Source organism: Schistocerca piceifrons, chromosome 10, assembly GCF_021461385.2.
Source record: "Schistocerca piceifrons isolate TAMUIC-IGC-003096 chromosome 10, iqSchPice1.1, whole genome shotgun sequence".
In the NCBI taxonomy this organism is placed as follows: Eukaryota; Metazoa; Arthropoda; class Insecta; order Orthoptera; family Acrididae; genus Schistocerca; species Schistocerca piceifrons.
In genome coordinates, this window is record NC_060147.1 from 110,545,396 (window position 1) to 110,562,961 (window position 17,566).

The following is a 17,566-nucleotide window of genomic DNA, read 5'->3' on the forward strand; positions in this document are numbered from 1 at the left end:
GACCGGGAGAGCGGTGTGCTGACCCCACGCCCCTCCTATCCGCATCCTTGTGAGGATGACACGGCGGTCGGATGGTCACGGTAGGCCACTACTGGCCTGAAGACGGAGTGCCTTTAAAAAAAATGGTTCAAATGCCTCTAAGCACTATGGGACGTAACATCTGAGGTCATCAGTCCCCTAGACTTAGAACTACTAACGAACTAACCTAACGACATCACATACATCTATGCCTGAGGTAGGATTCGAACCTGCGACAGCAGCAGCCGCGTGTTTCCAGACTGAAGCGCCTAGAACCGCTCGGCCAACGCGGCCGGTTCTTATAATGTTCACCCTGTATATTTATCAGTGTGAGCCGAACAATCCTACAATCTTCTCGAGATTGTTGAAGGACCCGCGCATTCTCTTGTTGCCACGCTGTTGTACTGACTCTTGCTCGTAACAATTCTTTCTGCAGTAATAATGCTGCAGCCTAACTGTGTGTCCCATCCTTTGGTATGACGCTCCCATGTTGTTTGTTCCAATGGTTCGAGCTTTCTCAGAGTCTGAAATTTCGACCTGAAAATCAAATGAAACTGTATGTTTCCAGAGAACTTTTAAAATCTCAAACATCTATGATGTATATATGCAGACTGAAGCGACGAGCGAAAATTTTTATCAAGGCCGGGATTCGAACCCGGGCCTCTGCTCACTAGGCACATTCGCTAACCACTACATCGCCCTGCCACAGTGGCTTTGCACAACTTGCAAGGGCTATGCCACTCCGTCCAGTTGTGCAAAGCCACTGCGGCAGGGTGGCGCAGTCGTTAGCGCATCTCCCTAGTGTGCAGGAGGCCCGGGTTCGAATCCCGGCCTCGGTACCAATTTTAGTACGTCACTTCAGTCTGAATGTATCCACGGAAAGTCCCAGTAACGGTAGACACATCAGAAATTCGTACGTACTCAGAATAGTCATAAAATGCCAGATTTAGTCTCTCTCTGTGCTGAAACTACTGAATATAAGCTGGCATAAGGAAGAAAATTAACCGACACAACCCACAGGCACGAAAATAAGCAGCATCGCTGTGGTAGCGTTCTGCGAGTGCACATCAATCAAGTTCGGGAATCACGCTCGTTCCTGAAATGCTCTGTTATCCTCTTCAGTCCTCAACTAACATTTTATGAAAGAAAAATTAATATCGTCAGTCAGTGCATTGTTCTAGGACATAATAAGATTGAAATGCACAATGTAAGAAATTGGCGTGATTTACCAGAATTTATGGCACGTACAGAGTGAATATTACCTACACTACTGGCCATTAAAATTGCTACACCACCAAGATGATGTGCTACAGACGCGAAATTTAACCGACAGGAAGAAATGCTGTGATATGCAAATGATTAGCTTTCCAGAGCATTCACATAAGGTTGGCGCCGGTGGCGACACCTACACCGTGCTGACATGAGGAAAGTTTCCAACCGATTTCTCATACACAAACAACAGTCGACCGGCGTTGCCTGGTGAAGCGTTGTTCTGATGCCTCGTGTAGGGAGGGAAATGCGTACCATCACGTTTCCGACTTTAATAAAGGTCGGATTGTAGCCTATCGCGATTCCGGTTTATCGTATCGCGACATTGCTGCTCGCGTTGGTCGAGATCCAATGACTGTTAGCAGATTATGGAATCGGTGGGTTCAGGAGGGTAATACGGAACGCCGTGCTGGATCCCAACGGCCTCGTATCACTAGCAGCCGAGATGACAGGCATCTAATGCGCATGGCTGTAACGGATCGTGCAGCCATGTCTCGATCCCTGAGTCAAAAGATGGGGACGTTTGCAAGACGACAACCATCTTCACGAACAGTTCGACGACGTTTGCAGCAGCATGGACTATCAGCTCGGAGACCGTGGCTGCGGTTACCCTTGACGCTGCATCACAGACAGGAGCGCCTGCGATGGTGTACTGAACGACGAATGGCAAAACGTCATTTTATCGGATGAATCCAGGTTCTGTTTACAGCATCATGATGGTCGCATTGGAAGCGTGTATTCGTCATCGCCATACTGGCGCATCACCCGGCGTGATGGTATGGGGTGCCATTGGTTACACGTCTCGGTCACCTCTTGTTGGCATTGACGGCACTTTGAACAGTGGACGTTACATTTTAGATGTGTTACGACCCGTGGCTCTACCCTTCATTCGATCCCTGCGAAACCCTACATTTCAGCAGGATAATGCACGACTGCATGTTGCAGGTCCTGTACGGGCCTTTCTGGATACAGAAAATGTTCGACTGCTGCCTGGCCAGCACATTCTCCAGATCTCTCACCAATTGAAAACGTCTAGTCAATGGTGGCCGAGCAACTGGCGCGTCACAATGCGCCAGTAACTACTCTTGATGAACTGTGGTATCGTGTCGTAGCTGCATGGGCAGCTGTACCTCTACACGCCATCCAAGCTCTGTTTGACTCGATGCCCAGCCGTATCAAGGCCGTTATTACGGCCAGAGGTGGTTGTTCCGGGTACTGATTTCTCAGGATCTATGCACCCAAATTGCGTGAAAATGTAATCACATGTCAGTTCTAGTATAATATATTTGTCCAATGAATACGCGTTTATCATCTGCATTTCTTGTTGGTGTAGTAATTTTAATGGCCAGTAGTGTACATAGAGCATCTGAAGCACTAAAACCACTATCACAATCTTTTTTGTTTATCGTTTTTGTCCAGACTAGTATTGTAAACAAACAGAAGAACACTAATAACAGACAAATTTCTCGAAGACATTCTGACACTATCATAAACCGCGTTCTTCAAGCAGATACTGGCACATACTGGGGACATGAAGAAAGCACATGGTGCAAAGCATAGGGGTTGGACAAAATTTGGAAAAACTGCAAGGAACGGATTTTTTAATATAAAAGCTGATGCTAGCCAAGCCTACACGTTGCCTCGCCTGTACAGTGCCCTCAATACGTAATAAGTGTCAGTCGTTCCATGTGGTTGCGAATGAATTATGTGGATTTAAATATGGACAAATTGTTGGTGGTCGTATAGTGGATGCTTCCATAACGAAGGTAGACAATGTAGGTCGTGTTTAAAGAGGCACCATATTGAAGGTTTACTCAACAAACAGGGAAGAAAAATGGTTCAAATGTCTCTGAGCACTATGCGATTTAACTTCTGAGGTCATCAGTCGCCTAGAACTTAGAACTAATTAAACCTAACTAACCTAAGGACATCACACACACTCATGCCCGAGGTAGGATTCGAACCTGCGACGCTCGGTTCCAGACTGTAGCTGCTAGACCCGCACGGCCACTCCGGCCGGCCAAACAGGGAAAGCAGAAGAACATCATCGGCTAAGTGACCAAGAGTGAGTGTTGAATGATCGTGACATACGATCATTCAAAAGGATTGTGACGAAAAATAAGAAGGCGCAGCTGCAAAAGTCACCTGCACAACTGAATGTCGCACTCGCGAACCCTGCCAACACCAAAACAACACGTAGACAGCTCCATAAGCAGAGAATTAAAGATCGAGCTGGAATTCCAAAACCAGTCGCCAGCGGCTTAAATGTCTTAAGCAGTAAACGTGGTGCCAAAGCCAGGAAATCACGACATTCAATGTAAGTGAGTCACTTGATTGGATGAGTCTTGTTTCACACTGTTTCCAAATTGTGGTCGAGGTTCAGCGACGATTCGCACAGCCACATCGTAGTATTTCATGGGACTCGTGGTTACTCGGCAAGGTTGCACTACTGTCAGACACCATGACGGTCTACGAGTGTCGTACTGGTTCCAAACTATGTACACCTCTCCACCACAATCATGTTTCCTATCAGCAGTGGCATTTTTCAACATGATAATGCGCCATTCACAAGGCCATCCCATCTGTTCCCCAATGATGATGCTGTGCCCCAAGACGACAGGGCCTTTCCCCAATGATGATGCTGTGTTCCAGGACGACAGGGCCTCTGTTGACACAGCTCGCTCAGTCCAGAACTGGTTTTGCGAACACGAGGATGATACGTCAGATCTCCACTGGTCAACAAACTCACCAGATCTCACTGTTATTGAGCCAATGTTTTCTACCTTGGAGAGAAGTCTACGTGGTCGAAATCCACCTGCATAAATGTTAGCTGAACTTGAAAGTACTTTGCAAGGTGAACGGTATATGATTCCCTTGAAAACCGTGCAGGACGCCTATTTATCCATTCCAAGGCGACTGGAAGCTGCTTTGAATGCCAACGGTTTTCCTTCATGGATTAGGCTTGGTAATGTATTATTTTTTTCTTGTTTCCAAATTTCGTCCATCCCCTGTACATGCTACAGTCAGGCACAGAGACTTTACTTTATTCCTACATAAGGACTGAGGAAGTATGGAATGAAATATGTACGAGGAGCACTCAATAAGTAATGCAATACTTTTTTTCTGAAAGCAAGTTGGTTTTATTCACGATTTAAATACAACATATCATACACCACTGCTTTGGTTGGTTGTAACACCCTATTTCAACACGATCGTTATTCAATGCAACAGCCTTATACTACATTACTGGGAGGTCCAGTATGCTTGCATGGTACCACATTACTGGTGGACATCGGAGCCAACGTATTGTTACATCAATAATCTCCGCATCATCTAGATATTGCTTCCTATGGAGTGCATACTTCATTGGGCCAAAAGTCAGGAGGAGTGAGATTGGGGTTGTACAGTGGATGAGAAAGAATAGTCCAATGAGGAATTGTGAGCTCCTCTCAGGCGCAGACTTGTGTGAGGCCTTGCATTGTAATGGACAAGGAGAAGTTTTTTTTCCATTTTTGTGGCGATTAACATGCTAAAATTGTTCAAAATTGTCCAAATGGCTCTGACCGCTATGGGACATCATCTGAGGTCATCAGGCCCCTAGACTTAGAACTACTTAAACCTAACTAACCTAAGGACATCACACACATCCATGCCCGAGGCAGGATTCAAACCAGTGACGTAACAGCAGCGCGGTTCCGAACTGACGCACCTAGAACCACTCGGCCACAGCGGCCGGCTGCTAAACTCGTTTCCTCAATTTCCTGAGGGTAGCACAGTACATGTCAAAGTTGATAGTTGCACTATGAGGGAGGACATCAGAGTTGATAGTTGCACCATGAGGGAGAATATCAAATAGAATAATCCCTTCATCAGAGTCCCAGAACACTGTCACCATGACTCTAGCGGCTGAGGGCGCTGCTCTGAACTTTTCTTTGGAGGAGAGTTGGTCTGGCACCACTGTATGGATTGCTATTTTGTTTCCAATTGGAAGTGATGAGTCCATGTTTGATCACCTGTGCTGAGGTTCGACAAAAAGTTGTTTCGATCAGGCTCATAAAATGCAAGTAATTATGCACAGATGACCCTTCGTTGCTCTTTAAGGTCTACCGTTACTTGGGGAGGAACCGAGACAGTATACACCTTTGAGTACCCAACTAGTGCGTGTATGTGTCAGCACAACCAACAAAGACGTCCACTTGAGCAGCGAGATGTTTGTGATGCATCAGTCATGATGAGAATGTCCATCCACTCTAATATTGCAGGGGTCAAACTGTGTGTAGCAAATCAACATGCAGGTATCAGAAAGGTTTGCTCAACCTTTTGTGATGATGACAGATGCCTCACCAACGAAACGCACGGTCAGTTCTGTCCTTCAAATGCATCTCCGTTACAGACATTTTGAAGGCTACGTATTGCGCCGCCATTTATTGGAACTTGATGGTTCTGTAGGGACTGAAGTAGGAGTATTCTACGATGTCCCACAAAAAATTCTTCATTTTTTCAACCGAAATTGGCCGAGAAAAAAAAGTGTTGCATTACTTATTGAACGTCTCTTGAACAACAGGTAAAGAGAGTTTAGTTTATTCCTGCATAAGGACTGAGGAGCTACGGGGTGAAATATGTATGAACAGTGCGGGCGCACCCCCGCAGCAGTGGCGGTGCGGCCGGAAGTGTTCCCAGCATGCCCCGCGTCGCTATATAAGCCGGTGCGCCGGCCCCCGCGGCTCAGTCGCTTCGCGGTCCGCGGCCGACGCGCTCCCAGTTCTCTGTCGCCGCCTGCCGCCTCTGCAACCCGCCGCACGAGTCGACTTTCCTGATTTTCTCCACTGCGAGACCTCTTCCACGATGCCATCCGCTGCCACCGCCTGCATACCCGCCTTACTCGTCCTCCTCTACGTCACAAGAGGTAGGCGCCCCACGCACCACTCTGCGAATCACTGTGAAGTGTATGGCGGGGGGTACCTTTCTTTCACTGTAGTGTTGTTTGGGTTTCTCGCCACTATTTTCGTGGACGGAGTGTGCGAAGAATGACTGCTTGTATTTCTCTGTTCGAGCTGTTATCGTGGTCTGATTCTACCTGCACCATTTCTACTGGATCCCTACGTAGGACCCTCAAAAATATTCCTAGTTTTTGCACATTAAACATACGACTTGAAGTCATCTGAACAGGCATCTTGTGAAATGCATCGTATCTTAGTTCCAGTCATAGATGGGCAAAATTTACGCGAATGAAAGAATAACGAATACAAATAAAAATTATTAATTCTTATTTGTAAATAAAAAATAAAAACATTTATTCCAAAGATTATCCATTTACACGAATAAATCAATTCAGCTCTGAACAAAGACTTTTATAAAAAAAATAGATAAATTTGGAATCTAATTATATTTGTTGCTCCAATTCTGTCATGTATGTAACAAATGCACTTTTTGTTGATTTTAAACTAGCTTTCAAAGAACTCTTCTCTCAAACACCTCACCAGAAAGTTTGTTTTTGTAATGTTTGCCACTGTGGCACAAAAAATACAGTCTAGACATACACATTCGCATAACAATACCACACCTTCAAAGCATGATCTTCTTGAGCAAAAATCGAAATAAAACATGTGTGGATAAAAATGCTATGTCAAGTTCACAAATTTTGGCTCATTACTGAGCCACCCTCAGATCAATCTAAAATGTTGTTCAATGTGTGACACTCACTCCACATCGACCTATTTTTTTTACAGCAAAGTCGCCCTAGTTAAATAAAATCCTAAAGTTAATATATTAGTTGGTTATGAAAATTGATTCATGGCGTTGTCGATGGTTCGTACATACTCATAGGTGTGGCAAAATGGGCACTGTAACAACATTTGATTATTGATTAACGTTATCAGTTTACATAACTAACTAAAATATTCACCTTAAGATTTTATTTGACTAAGGCGACTTAGCCCTAAAAAATACGAAAATGAGTAATGAGTGTCACACACTGAACAACATTTGAGATTGATCTGGAAAAGGCTCGATAATGAGCCGAAACTGGTAACCAGTAAAGAGAATTTCCGATCTTGAAGTAGGATTTTTATCCACACATATTTTAATTAACAGCGCATATCTTACGCATCGACAGTGTCAAACAATTGCAGAAAACGAGATATTATCAATTTAGGTCTAGTTGTTAGCAAGTAACTTATTGTGATTCTACGTTCACTTCACTTCCCAAATGCCATTCAAAATAAATTTTCTTTATGCGTGTCAGAACTATTTCAAACTCGTGACCCGATTTCTCCGACGTTTCTTTGGCTATTCTGTGTCTGTAGTTTGTTGTAACCATCGCTCGGTGAATTATTTGTTTTTAAATCATTGCTGCAAGAGTTGTAGTTGGTGTAGAAACGCGGGAAGTGTCTTGCGATCGATTCTTTGAGAATTTCTCGATAGAAAAAACTGACAGTGTCCTGCACTATTATGAACTCATTTGTGTGCTTAAACCGAGTGTCTCTTCCAGCATTTCTCAAGTTACATGTAAGTCAAAGTTCCATGTAACTGCATAAGATCATGTACGAGCGCAGATGTATTGCACCTAGTAAGGTACGTTTACTCAAAACTTAGTCCAAAACCACGTTCGGGTGACTCTGGACGTCCTGCAGTTGTCCACAAACACAAGCCAAATGAGTAATTGTACCAACGAGACACCCATATTCGATAGTGTCAACAGTCTTGACAAAATGGACGGAGGTCCTGCAGATTAATAGTTTCTGCTTATTGCAGTCTCATCTTTTGCTAGTTACGCAGAGCCCTTTCTGGCGTTGTTGGCAGGTGGAGGGGTGATGTACTGACAGGTGAAGACTCAGTCGAATGGGGCCGCACCCGTGGTATGACTGCTAAGGCTGTCCGCCTACGAAGTACTTTTGTGTTCCATTCGTTACGTTGTAAAACAAGTGAAGCCTCGCCCAACACGAAGGTCGATTTGAACGGTGCAGTGCTTTACTAGTTACGGTAGTGTGCCCTTGACTTCCCCTCACCTCTGAGCCGACTTATACAGCCAGTTAGATGGGGCAGAACACATAAAATGTATAAGGTTGCCTACATTACGCCTGCCCGCCCTCTTCTGGAGTATTCCTGTGCGGCGGGGGGTTCCGCAACGGAGAAGATCGACACAGGACAAAGAAGGGCAGATCGTCTAGTACTATTGCGAAATGGAGGAGAGAGTGCCACGGATATGATACGTGAATTGGGGTGGCAATCATTAAAACAAAGACGTTTTACGTTGCGGCAGGAACCTCTCATGAAACATCAATCACCAACGTTGTCCTCAGAGGATGAAAATATTTCGTTGGCGCCCACCTACATAGGAAAAAATGATGATAATAAAATAAGAGAAACCAGAGCTCGCACGGAAAGATTTAAATGTTCGTCTTTCTTGCGCGCTGTTCGACAGTGGAACGGCAGAGAAATATCCTTAAGATGGTTCGATAAACCCTATGCCAGGCACTTAACTGTGAATTGCAGAGTAATCATGTAGCTATAGATTTACACAATTACAGTTCCACATGTACTCCGAAACGGGATGACACCTGACTTGCAATTTTACCCATTGTTAGAGGTCAAAGAAACACTAAATAACAGAAAAAATCGTAGGCCCATCGGGGGATTGGATCAGAGATCTTGCATTTTGCAGTCTGCAACTTAACCCTTTATTTTTTTTTATTCTCTTTTTATCTTTTTGTGTCTTCCTCGTTTTCCCTCATTATTACTGTGCGGAAGTCGCATGACACCGCAGAAATTATATCGATGAGAAACTTCACATGCTGAGCTATCGTGTGTAGCGATGCCGTTTTTTTCTCTATTTTTTTTTCTCTAGTGCTCGACTCACAACCCGCGTCCGGTCATCATTATTGAGGTTTTCCGTGATTTCCCTAAATCGCTTCAGGCAAATGCCCGGAGGTGCCTTAGTAAGGGCACGGCAGATTTCCTTCCCCGTTCTTTCTTGATGCAAGGTTGTACTCCGTTTCTAATGACCTCGTTGTCGACGGGACATTATACAATAATCTCCTCCTTTTTTAGGAAATAAAGTATATGGCAGTTTACATGTGAAGTGTTACGACAGAGAAAGAAGTCTGTGACCACTGGAGACAGTGGCACAAGTTACGCCAAAATCGTAACACAACACACACATACGTGATACTAACACATGTAAATGCACCTGATGATGGAGGTTTAAACCTTCGAAACACAGCGTGGATATAAGGAAACAGTGAGTGGCAAGTGCAAACTTGTTGTTCATTCGAAAAAAGTGCAATGTATCAAAATAAAGTCATCCGAATGTTTTTTTGGACTAACTCTGAGTAAAGCTGGAACAGGTCTTCGCTCGTACATACGCTTATGCAGCTACGTGGAGCTTTGTGACTCAAAAATGTCGAAAGAGACGCTGGGCTTAAGCACATAAATGAATTCATAACTGTGCAGGACACTAACAACTTTTTTATCGAGAAAATGTCAACGAGGCCACTCAATGAAATTTTTCGAGTTTCTACACCAACGATTTAGAAATAAATAGTTTAACCGTATTACTGTCCATCGCCAAGTGAGACTTACAGTAACCTACAGACATATACTAGCCGAAGAAGCGTCGAAGAAGTCGAATCGTGCTGAAGGTAGGGAAAGAAGCACAATGCATCAAAATAAAGCATTATTTACGTTGCTAAACTTTTTGTCCAAAAATATATTCTTCATGGCTTTTAACAATATTTAACAGATAACTGTCACTGCTAAAGAGCGTCTTTACAGTCTGCATTTAAGGTAAACGCACTATTAATTTTTATCTAAGTCAGACTGGATTTGTTTCTTTCGTTTGTTGGTGAACATTCGGTAATCAGTTTACTGAAGTTGTCTTTATCTAAGATAAGCTATTATGTAAAGTTATAAAACCGAATAACCGAGCTTTATTGCGCTGAATCCGCCCTCACACAAATTGAAACAGGCAGCACAAGTTTTCGCTACGCAACAATAGTGCCACAAGTATTACATCACCGAGGTTGCCGGCAGTCGTTTCGTCTCGCAAGGACACTAAATGTCGGGACTAGAGTCGATATGTAACGAGCAATATACTTTCGAGATTGTCGGGTAACTTTTCGTGAAATAAATAATCTACTTAGTGTACACAGTCTAGCAAAGACGCATGTGGTACTTAATAGTTGCAAAGAATTGAAATTGACGGGATCTTTCACTTTGTCCGTTGACTGTATTGACATTTGAGATTATGTTCCGTTCAGACATGACCAGTTAATCCACGGTTCAGTTATTCAGCAGATATCTTACAAGCAAAATTCCGGCCAACTTTCGTGGTCCTTTAATGATTTAAGTAAAGTGATTCCTATTTAGGCAAGCTGTTTTATATCTTGTTCTGAAGAAGGCGTGGCTACCCACGCTGAAACCTAGGTAAACACCAGGTAGTTAGTGCAATCGAGGCGGATTTTTCATAATTATTTCGATACTTACGATTGCTGACGCGCTGCAATGCTGAAAGTTCTTTGATTCCAAACTATGTGAAATAGAGTATTTCCGCGTACTTTGTTGTTCTCTTAAAGAACAGAGAACTAATGCCCCAAATAACGTACAATACTTTCTACTAAAGTACAGGTGGCAACCCTAACCGTGCCGGGGGCTTTGGAATCATCAAAGCATGACTCTGCACAAACCAGTAATTGAATATTTACAAAACAGAAACTGTACTGGGTCACGGGGAAGGAGCACTAGTTATCGAATTCTGTACAAGAAGTAAACATAGAAAATACATTGGCTTTCAACGTTATTCGTCATTTGAGTTAAGAATAATAAATAACAAGTAATTATTTAAATTGACAGAGAGGAATAATCTCTTTATCCGTGAATAATTTATTCGCGAGAAAATTTGTTTGAATGATTTATTTATTCGATCAATTATCTAGATAGAAATTTGTTAGAACAATGCCATATCTATATATGAAGATGGTATCTGTCCTTTCGGACGTGTCCGAAAGAAGAGATGCCATCGGTGACCATGAAGTTCGTTAGAATAAATTACAATGAAATGAGTACCCTTAGCTGCATACAGGCGTTGATATAAGTCAACGGGGACAGTTGAAAATGTGTGCCCCGACCGAAAGAACAGATACCATCTGTTTTTTTTTTTTTTTTTTTTTGGTCATCAGTCTACTGACTGGTTTGATGCGGCCCGCCACAAATTCCTTTCCTGTGCTAACCTCTTCATCTCAGAGTAGCACTTGCAACCTACGTCCTCAATTATTTGCTTGACGTGTATTCCAATCTCTGTCTTTCTCTACAGTTTTTGCCCTCTACAGCTCCCTCTAGTACCATGGAAGTCATTCCCTCATGTCTTAGCAGATGTCCTGTCCCTCCTCCTTATCAGACGTTCATCCTCAGAAATTTCTTCCTCAAATTAAGGCCGGTATTTGATATTAGTAGACTTCTCTTGGCCAGAAATGCCTTTTTTGCCATAGCGAGACTGCTTTTGATGTCCTCCCTGCTCCGTCCGTCATTGGTTATTTTACTGCCTAGGTAGCAGAATTCCTTAACTTCATTGACTTCGTGACCATCAATCCTGATGTTAAGTTTCTCGCTGTTCTCATTTCTACTATTTCTCATTACCTTCGTCTTTCTCCGATTTACTCTCAAACCATACTGTGTACTCATTAGACTGTTCATTCCGTTCAGCAGATCATTTAATTCTTCTTCACTTTCACTCAGGATAGCAATGTCATCAGCGAATCGTATCATTGATATCCTTTGACCTTGTATTTTAATTCCACTCCTGAACTTTTCTTTTATTTCCATCATTGCTTCCTCGATGTACAGATTGAAGAGTAGAGGCGAAAGGCTACAGCCTTGTCTTACACCCTTCTTAATACGAGCACTTCGTTCTTGATGGTCCACTCTTATTATTCCCTCTTGGTTGTTGTACATATTGTATATGACCCGTCTCTCCCTGTAGCTTACCCCTACTTCTTTCAGAATCTCGAACAGCATGCACCATTTTATATTGTCGAACGCTTTTTCCATGTCGACAAATCCTATGAAAGTGTCTTGATTTTTCTTTAGCCTTGCTTCCATTATTAGCCGTAACGTCAGAATTGCCTCTCTCGTCCCTTTACTTTTCCTAAGGCCAAACTGATCGTCACCTAGCGCATTCTCAATTTTCTTTTCCATTCTTCTGTATATTATTCTTGTAATCAGCTTCGATGCATGAGCTGTTAAGCTGATTGTGCGATAATTCTCGCACTTGTCAGCTCTTGCCGTCTTCGGAATTGTGTGGATGATGCTTTTCCGAAAGTCAGATGGTATATCGCCAGACTCATATATTCTACACACCAACGTGAATAGTCGTTTTGTTGCCACTTCCCCCAATGGTTTTAGAAATTCTGATGGAATGTTATCTATCCCTTCTGCCTTAAATGATCTTAAGTCCTCCAAAGCTCTCTTAAATTTTTATGCTAACATTGGATCCCCTATCTCTTCTAAATCAACTCCTGTTTCTTCTTCTATCACGTCAGACAAGTCATCCCCCTCATGGAGACTTTCAATGTATTCTTTCCACATATCCGCTCTCTCCTCTGCATTTAACAGTGGAATTCCCGTTGCACTCTTAGTATTAGCACCCTTGCTTTTAATGTCACCAAAGGTTGTTTTGACTTTCATGTATGCTGAGTCAGTTCTTCCGACAATCATTCCTTTTTCGATGCGTTCAAATTTTTCCTGCAGCCATTTCGTCTTAGCTTCCCTGCACTTCCAATTTATTTCATTCCTCAGCGACTTGTATTTCAATATTCCTTAATTTCCCGGAACTTTTCGTACTTCCTCCTTTCATCAATCAACTGAAGTATTTCTTCCGTTACCCATGGTTTCTTCGCAGCTACCTTCTTTGTACCTATGTTTTCCTTCCCAACTTCTGTGATGGCCCTTTTTAGAGATGTCCATTCCTCTTCAACTGTACTGCCTACTGCGCTATTCCTTATTGCTGTATCTATAGCGTTAGAGAACTTCAACCGTATCTCGTCATTCCTTAGTACTTCCGTATCCCACTTCTTTGCGTATTGATTCTTCCTGACTAATGTCTTGAACTTCAGCCTACTCTTCATCACTACTATATTGTGATCTGAGTCTATATCTGCTCCTGGGTACGCCTTACAATCCAGTATCTGATTTCGAAATCTCTGTCTGACCATGATGTAATCTAATTGAAATCTTCCCGTATCTCCCGGCCTTTTCCAAGTATACCTCCTCCTCTTGTGATTCTTGAACAGGGTATTCGCTATTACTAGCTGAAACTTGTTACAGAACTCAATTAGTGTTTCTCCTCTTTCATTCCTTGTCCCAAGCCGATATTCTCCTGCAACCTATTGTTCTACTCCTTCCCCTACAACTGCATTCCAGTCGCCCATGACTATTAGATTTTCGTCCCCCTTTACATACTGCATTACCCTTTCAATATCCTCATACACTTTCTCTATCTGTTCATCTTCAGCTTGCGACGTCGGCATGTATATCTGAACTATCGTTGTCGGTGTTCGTCTGCTGTCGATTTTGATTAGAACAACCCAGCCACTGAACTGTTCACAGTAACACACCCTCTGCCCTACCTTCCTATTCATAACGAATCCTACACCTGTTGTACCATTTTCTGCTGCTGTTGGTATTACCCGATACTCATCTGACCAGAAATCCTTGTCTTCCTTCCACTTCACTTCACTTACCCCTACTATATCTAGACTGAGCCTTTACCTTTCCCTTTTCAGATTTTCTAGTTTCCCTACCACGTTCAAGCTTCTGACATTCCACACCCCGACTCGTAGAACGTTATCCTTTCGTTGATTATTCAATCTTTTTCTCATGGTAACCTCCCCCTTGGCAGTCCCCTCCCGGAGATCCGAATGGGGGACTATTCGAGAATCTTTTGCCAATGGAGAGATCATCATGACACTTCTTCAATTACAGGCCACATGTCATGTGGATACACGTTACGTGTCTTTAATGCAGTGGTTTCCATTGCCTTCTGCATCCTCGTGTCGTTGATCATTGCTGATTCTTCCGCCTTTAGGGGCAATTTCCCACCCCTAGGACAAAAGAGTGCCCTGAACGTCTATCCGCTCCTCCGCCCTCTTTGACAAGGCCGTTGGCAGAATGAGGCTGACTTCTTATGCCAGGAGTCTTCGGCCGCCAATGCTGATTATTTATCAAAATTTAGGCTGTGGCGGGGATCGATCCCTGGACCGAAGAAGTTTTGATTATGAATCAAAGACGCTACCCCTAGACCACGGGTACAGGATAGATACCATCTACATATAGTCAAGGCTCTCCGGCCATTTCACCACCTTCTTCATCTGTGCAAATTTTTCTACTTTAAGATAATATTGTCAGTCATTTTATTTTGTCCTACGTAACTGGAAATTGCTTAAATTTTCACGGTCTAATTTTTTCCTCTGCATAACTACATCAGTCACGTTGTTTCTCACGCACCGGCACAGTTACGTCGTTCTTTGACATTTCCATTGGGGAGATACGCGATTTGTTGACTTAAAAGTTTGTGGATAAAAATCCTACATCATAGATAGATAGATATCCAACGACTACAGGCCCTGCAGATCACGAGCTGCTTCCACAAACTGCCTCCATTTTTCCTCCTCCTGCATTCTCTGTTATCTACAACTGGTCCCCATATCTTCCTCATTACTCTTCTCTCAAATATTAATAGTTTTTCCCTTTCTCACTTAGTCACTCTCCATGTTTCTAAACCGTAGATTACTGCAGGGCATATCACTGTGTTGTAGATTTTCATATTAATGTTGACTGAAATCGATTTAGAGCCGAGCGTCTCTCTGAGGGAATGCATGCATTTCGTTGTCACTGCTATCCTGTCCTAGCTGTCTCCAGCCAGTCAGGTTTTCCCGTAGTGACACTGCCTGCAGGCCGTGGCTCGAGCTGCCCCTGCAGGAAGTATGTAAATAACCAGTGTTTACCATTTGAACCATTTGTTTTACGACTCTGTTACGTTATACACCACCATGTTACACGGTACAATTCAGAGCCCTTTAGCGGCAGAGGGGTGCAAACATGTGGACAGGAACAACAAAGATGTAGAATGTTAATAACTTTTTTCAGAAAAACTTTAAGAGTTTTCACATAAAATTTCGGAAGGCTTACTTTTCAGCACGCCTCGTAATCAGAAGTCTGAAGCTGATGTGCACTTGGGAATTCGATTGTCTGGGATGTACTAGTGTTGCACTAAAGAGTGACCGGTTGCCTCGTATCGGGGTCATAATTAATTTGCGCTGTGGGAAGATGTAGAACGGTGTGCTGAGGTAATGAAGGAGCTCACCTGTCCAGAAAGTCCGCGTTACCCTTCGCCTGGCGACTCCTGCTAGGATACCAGAGTAAGATCCCTTATCATTTAGAGATCCCTTATCATTTAGCTACAATATAGCAAGTCAGCAACTGGAAGCAGTTAATTCCATAAATTATCTGGGAGTACGCATTAGGAGTGATTTAAAATGGAATGACCATATGAAGTTGATCGTCGGTAAAGCAGATGCCAGACTGAGATTCATTGGAAGAATCCTAAGGAAATGCAATCCGAAAACAAAGGAAGCAGGTTACAGTACGCTTGTGCGCCCACTGCTTGAATACTGCTCAGCAGTATCCCAGATAGGGTTGATAGAAGAGATAGTGAAGATCCAACAGAGAGAAGCGCGCTTCGTTACAGGGTCATTTAGTAATCGCGAAAGCGTTACGGAGATGATAGATAAACTCCAGTGGAAGACTCTACAAGAGAGACGGTCAGTAGCTCGGTACGGGCTTTTGTTGAAGGTTCGAGAACATACCTTCACCGAGGAGTCAAGCAGTATATTGCTCCCTCCTACGTATATCTCGCGAAGAGACCATGAGGATAAAATCAGAGAGATTAGAGCCCACACAGAGGCATACCGACAATCTTTCTTTCCACGAACGGTACGAGACTGGAATAGAAGGGAGAACCGAGAGAGGTACTCAAGGTCAGGTGGCTTGCGGAGTATAGGTGTAGACGTAGATGTAGATGTAGAACGCACCGTACAGCTGCTCACCGCAGGCGCTGCCGTCGCTACACATATCGCCGTCTGCGATACGCCACTTGTTGCCGCGCTGGACTTCTTGCCGCGTGTCGAATAGAAGCCAAGTGGCGACAGCGGCTGTGCAGTTCCGCTTCTGTCACGTAATTAGAGCGGGGCTCACCAACTACTGGTGATGAGCTACGTGGAACTTGTGGGCCAGAGCGGAGGTGTCCGATGAACAGATAGCCGGTCCGAGCCCTCGCGCTGGAAATGATTTTCCCCACCAGTATGTGGTAGATGTATCTACATAATAAAAATGTAAATTTTCCCTTGTTCAAAAGCGTGTACCTCCGAAAGATCTTTGACACAATACCGCATTCCTATACACTTGTGTTTCTAAGAACCTACTTCTTTTTATATGTATCCGCCGCCCGTGGTCTCGCGGTAGCGTTCTCGCTTCCGAAGCACGGGGTCCCGGGTTTGATTCCCGGCTGGGTCAGGGATTTTCACCTGCCCCGAGATGACTGGAAGTTGTTGTGTCGTCTTTAGCATCATCGTCATTCATCTCCATGACGGTCGGAGGAAGGCAACGGCAAACCATCTCCATTATATTCATTTTCCCCTACGCTCTGTCAAGAAGCATGGGGTTTCATTTCCATATATATTTATACACAGTCTGTAGGGATGTTGCAGGGCAGGTTGTACTGAGATATGAATGATACGAAAAAAATTCGATACGTTGCGCCGTTTCCGAGTTATTTAGCATTGAAGTTAGCCAATCAGATCGTCGCGCGCGTAAATTCAAGTTCCAGCTAACGAGACAAAGCACTCGTTGGGCAACACCGCCCCTGGCAGGCCGCTTGAATGTGAGCGCCGGACGCCCCGATTGGATAAATTTTATGCTCAATAACTCGGAAACGGAGCAACGTATCGAATTGTTTCTTAACATTTATGTCTCAGTACAACCTGCCCTGTAACATCCCTACAAGCATTTCACCCATTTTCTGACCACCCTGTGTATATGGAAATGAAGTCCCATGCCTCTTGACAGAGCCTAGGGTAAAATGAATATATATATAATGTCCTAATGGAGATGGTTTGCCGTTGCCTTCCTCCGACCGTCATGGAGGTGAATGACGATGATATATATATATATATATATATATATATATATATATATATATATATAGCTGAACGGAATGGACAGTGTCTTG

The 17,566-nt window shown here is 43.5% G+C and overlaps 1 protein-coding gene and 1 non-coding gene across 2 annotated transcripts in view; both read left to right on the forward strand.

The window, feature by feature from the left end:
- Positions 1-785: 785 nt before the first annotated feature.
- On the forward strand, positions 786-860 carry Trnat-agu. The gene has a single exon. It is a non-coding gene; the product is annotated as a tRNA-Thr (tRNA).
- Positions 861-6,030: 5,170 nt separating this feature from the next.
- LOC124718893 (carbonic anhydrase 2-like) overlaps positions 6,031-17,566 on the forward strand; it is a 216,463-nt gene continuing 204,927 nt past the window's right edge. Inside the window, exon 1 of the mRNA XM_047244541.1 lies at positions 6,031-6,193. Coding sequence (XP_047100497.1) covers positions 6,133-6,193 — 61 coding nt within the window. The 5' untranslated portion in view covers positions 6,031-6,132. The remainder of the gene's footprint in view (positions 6,194-17,566) is intronic.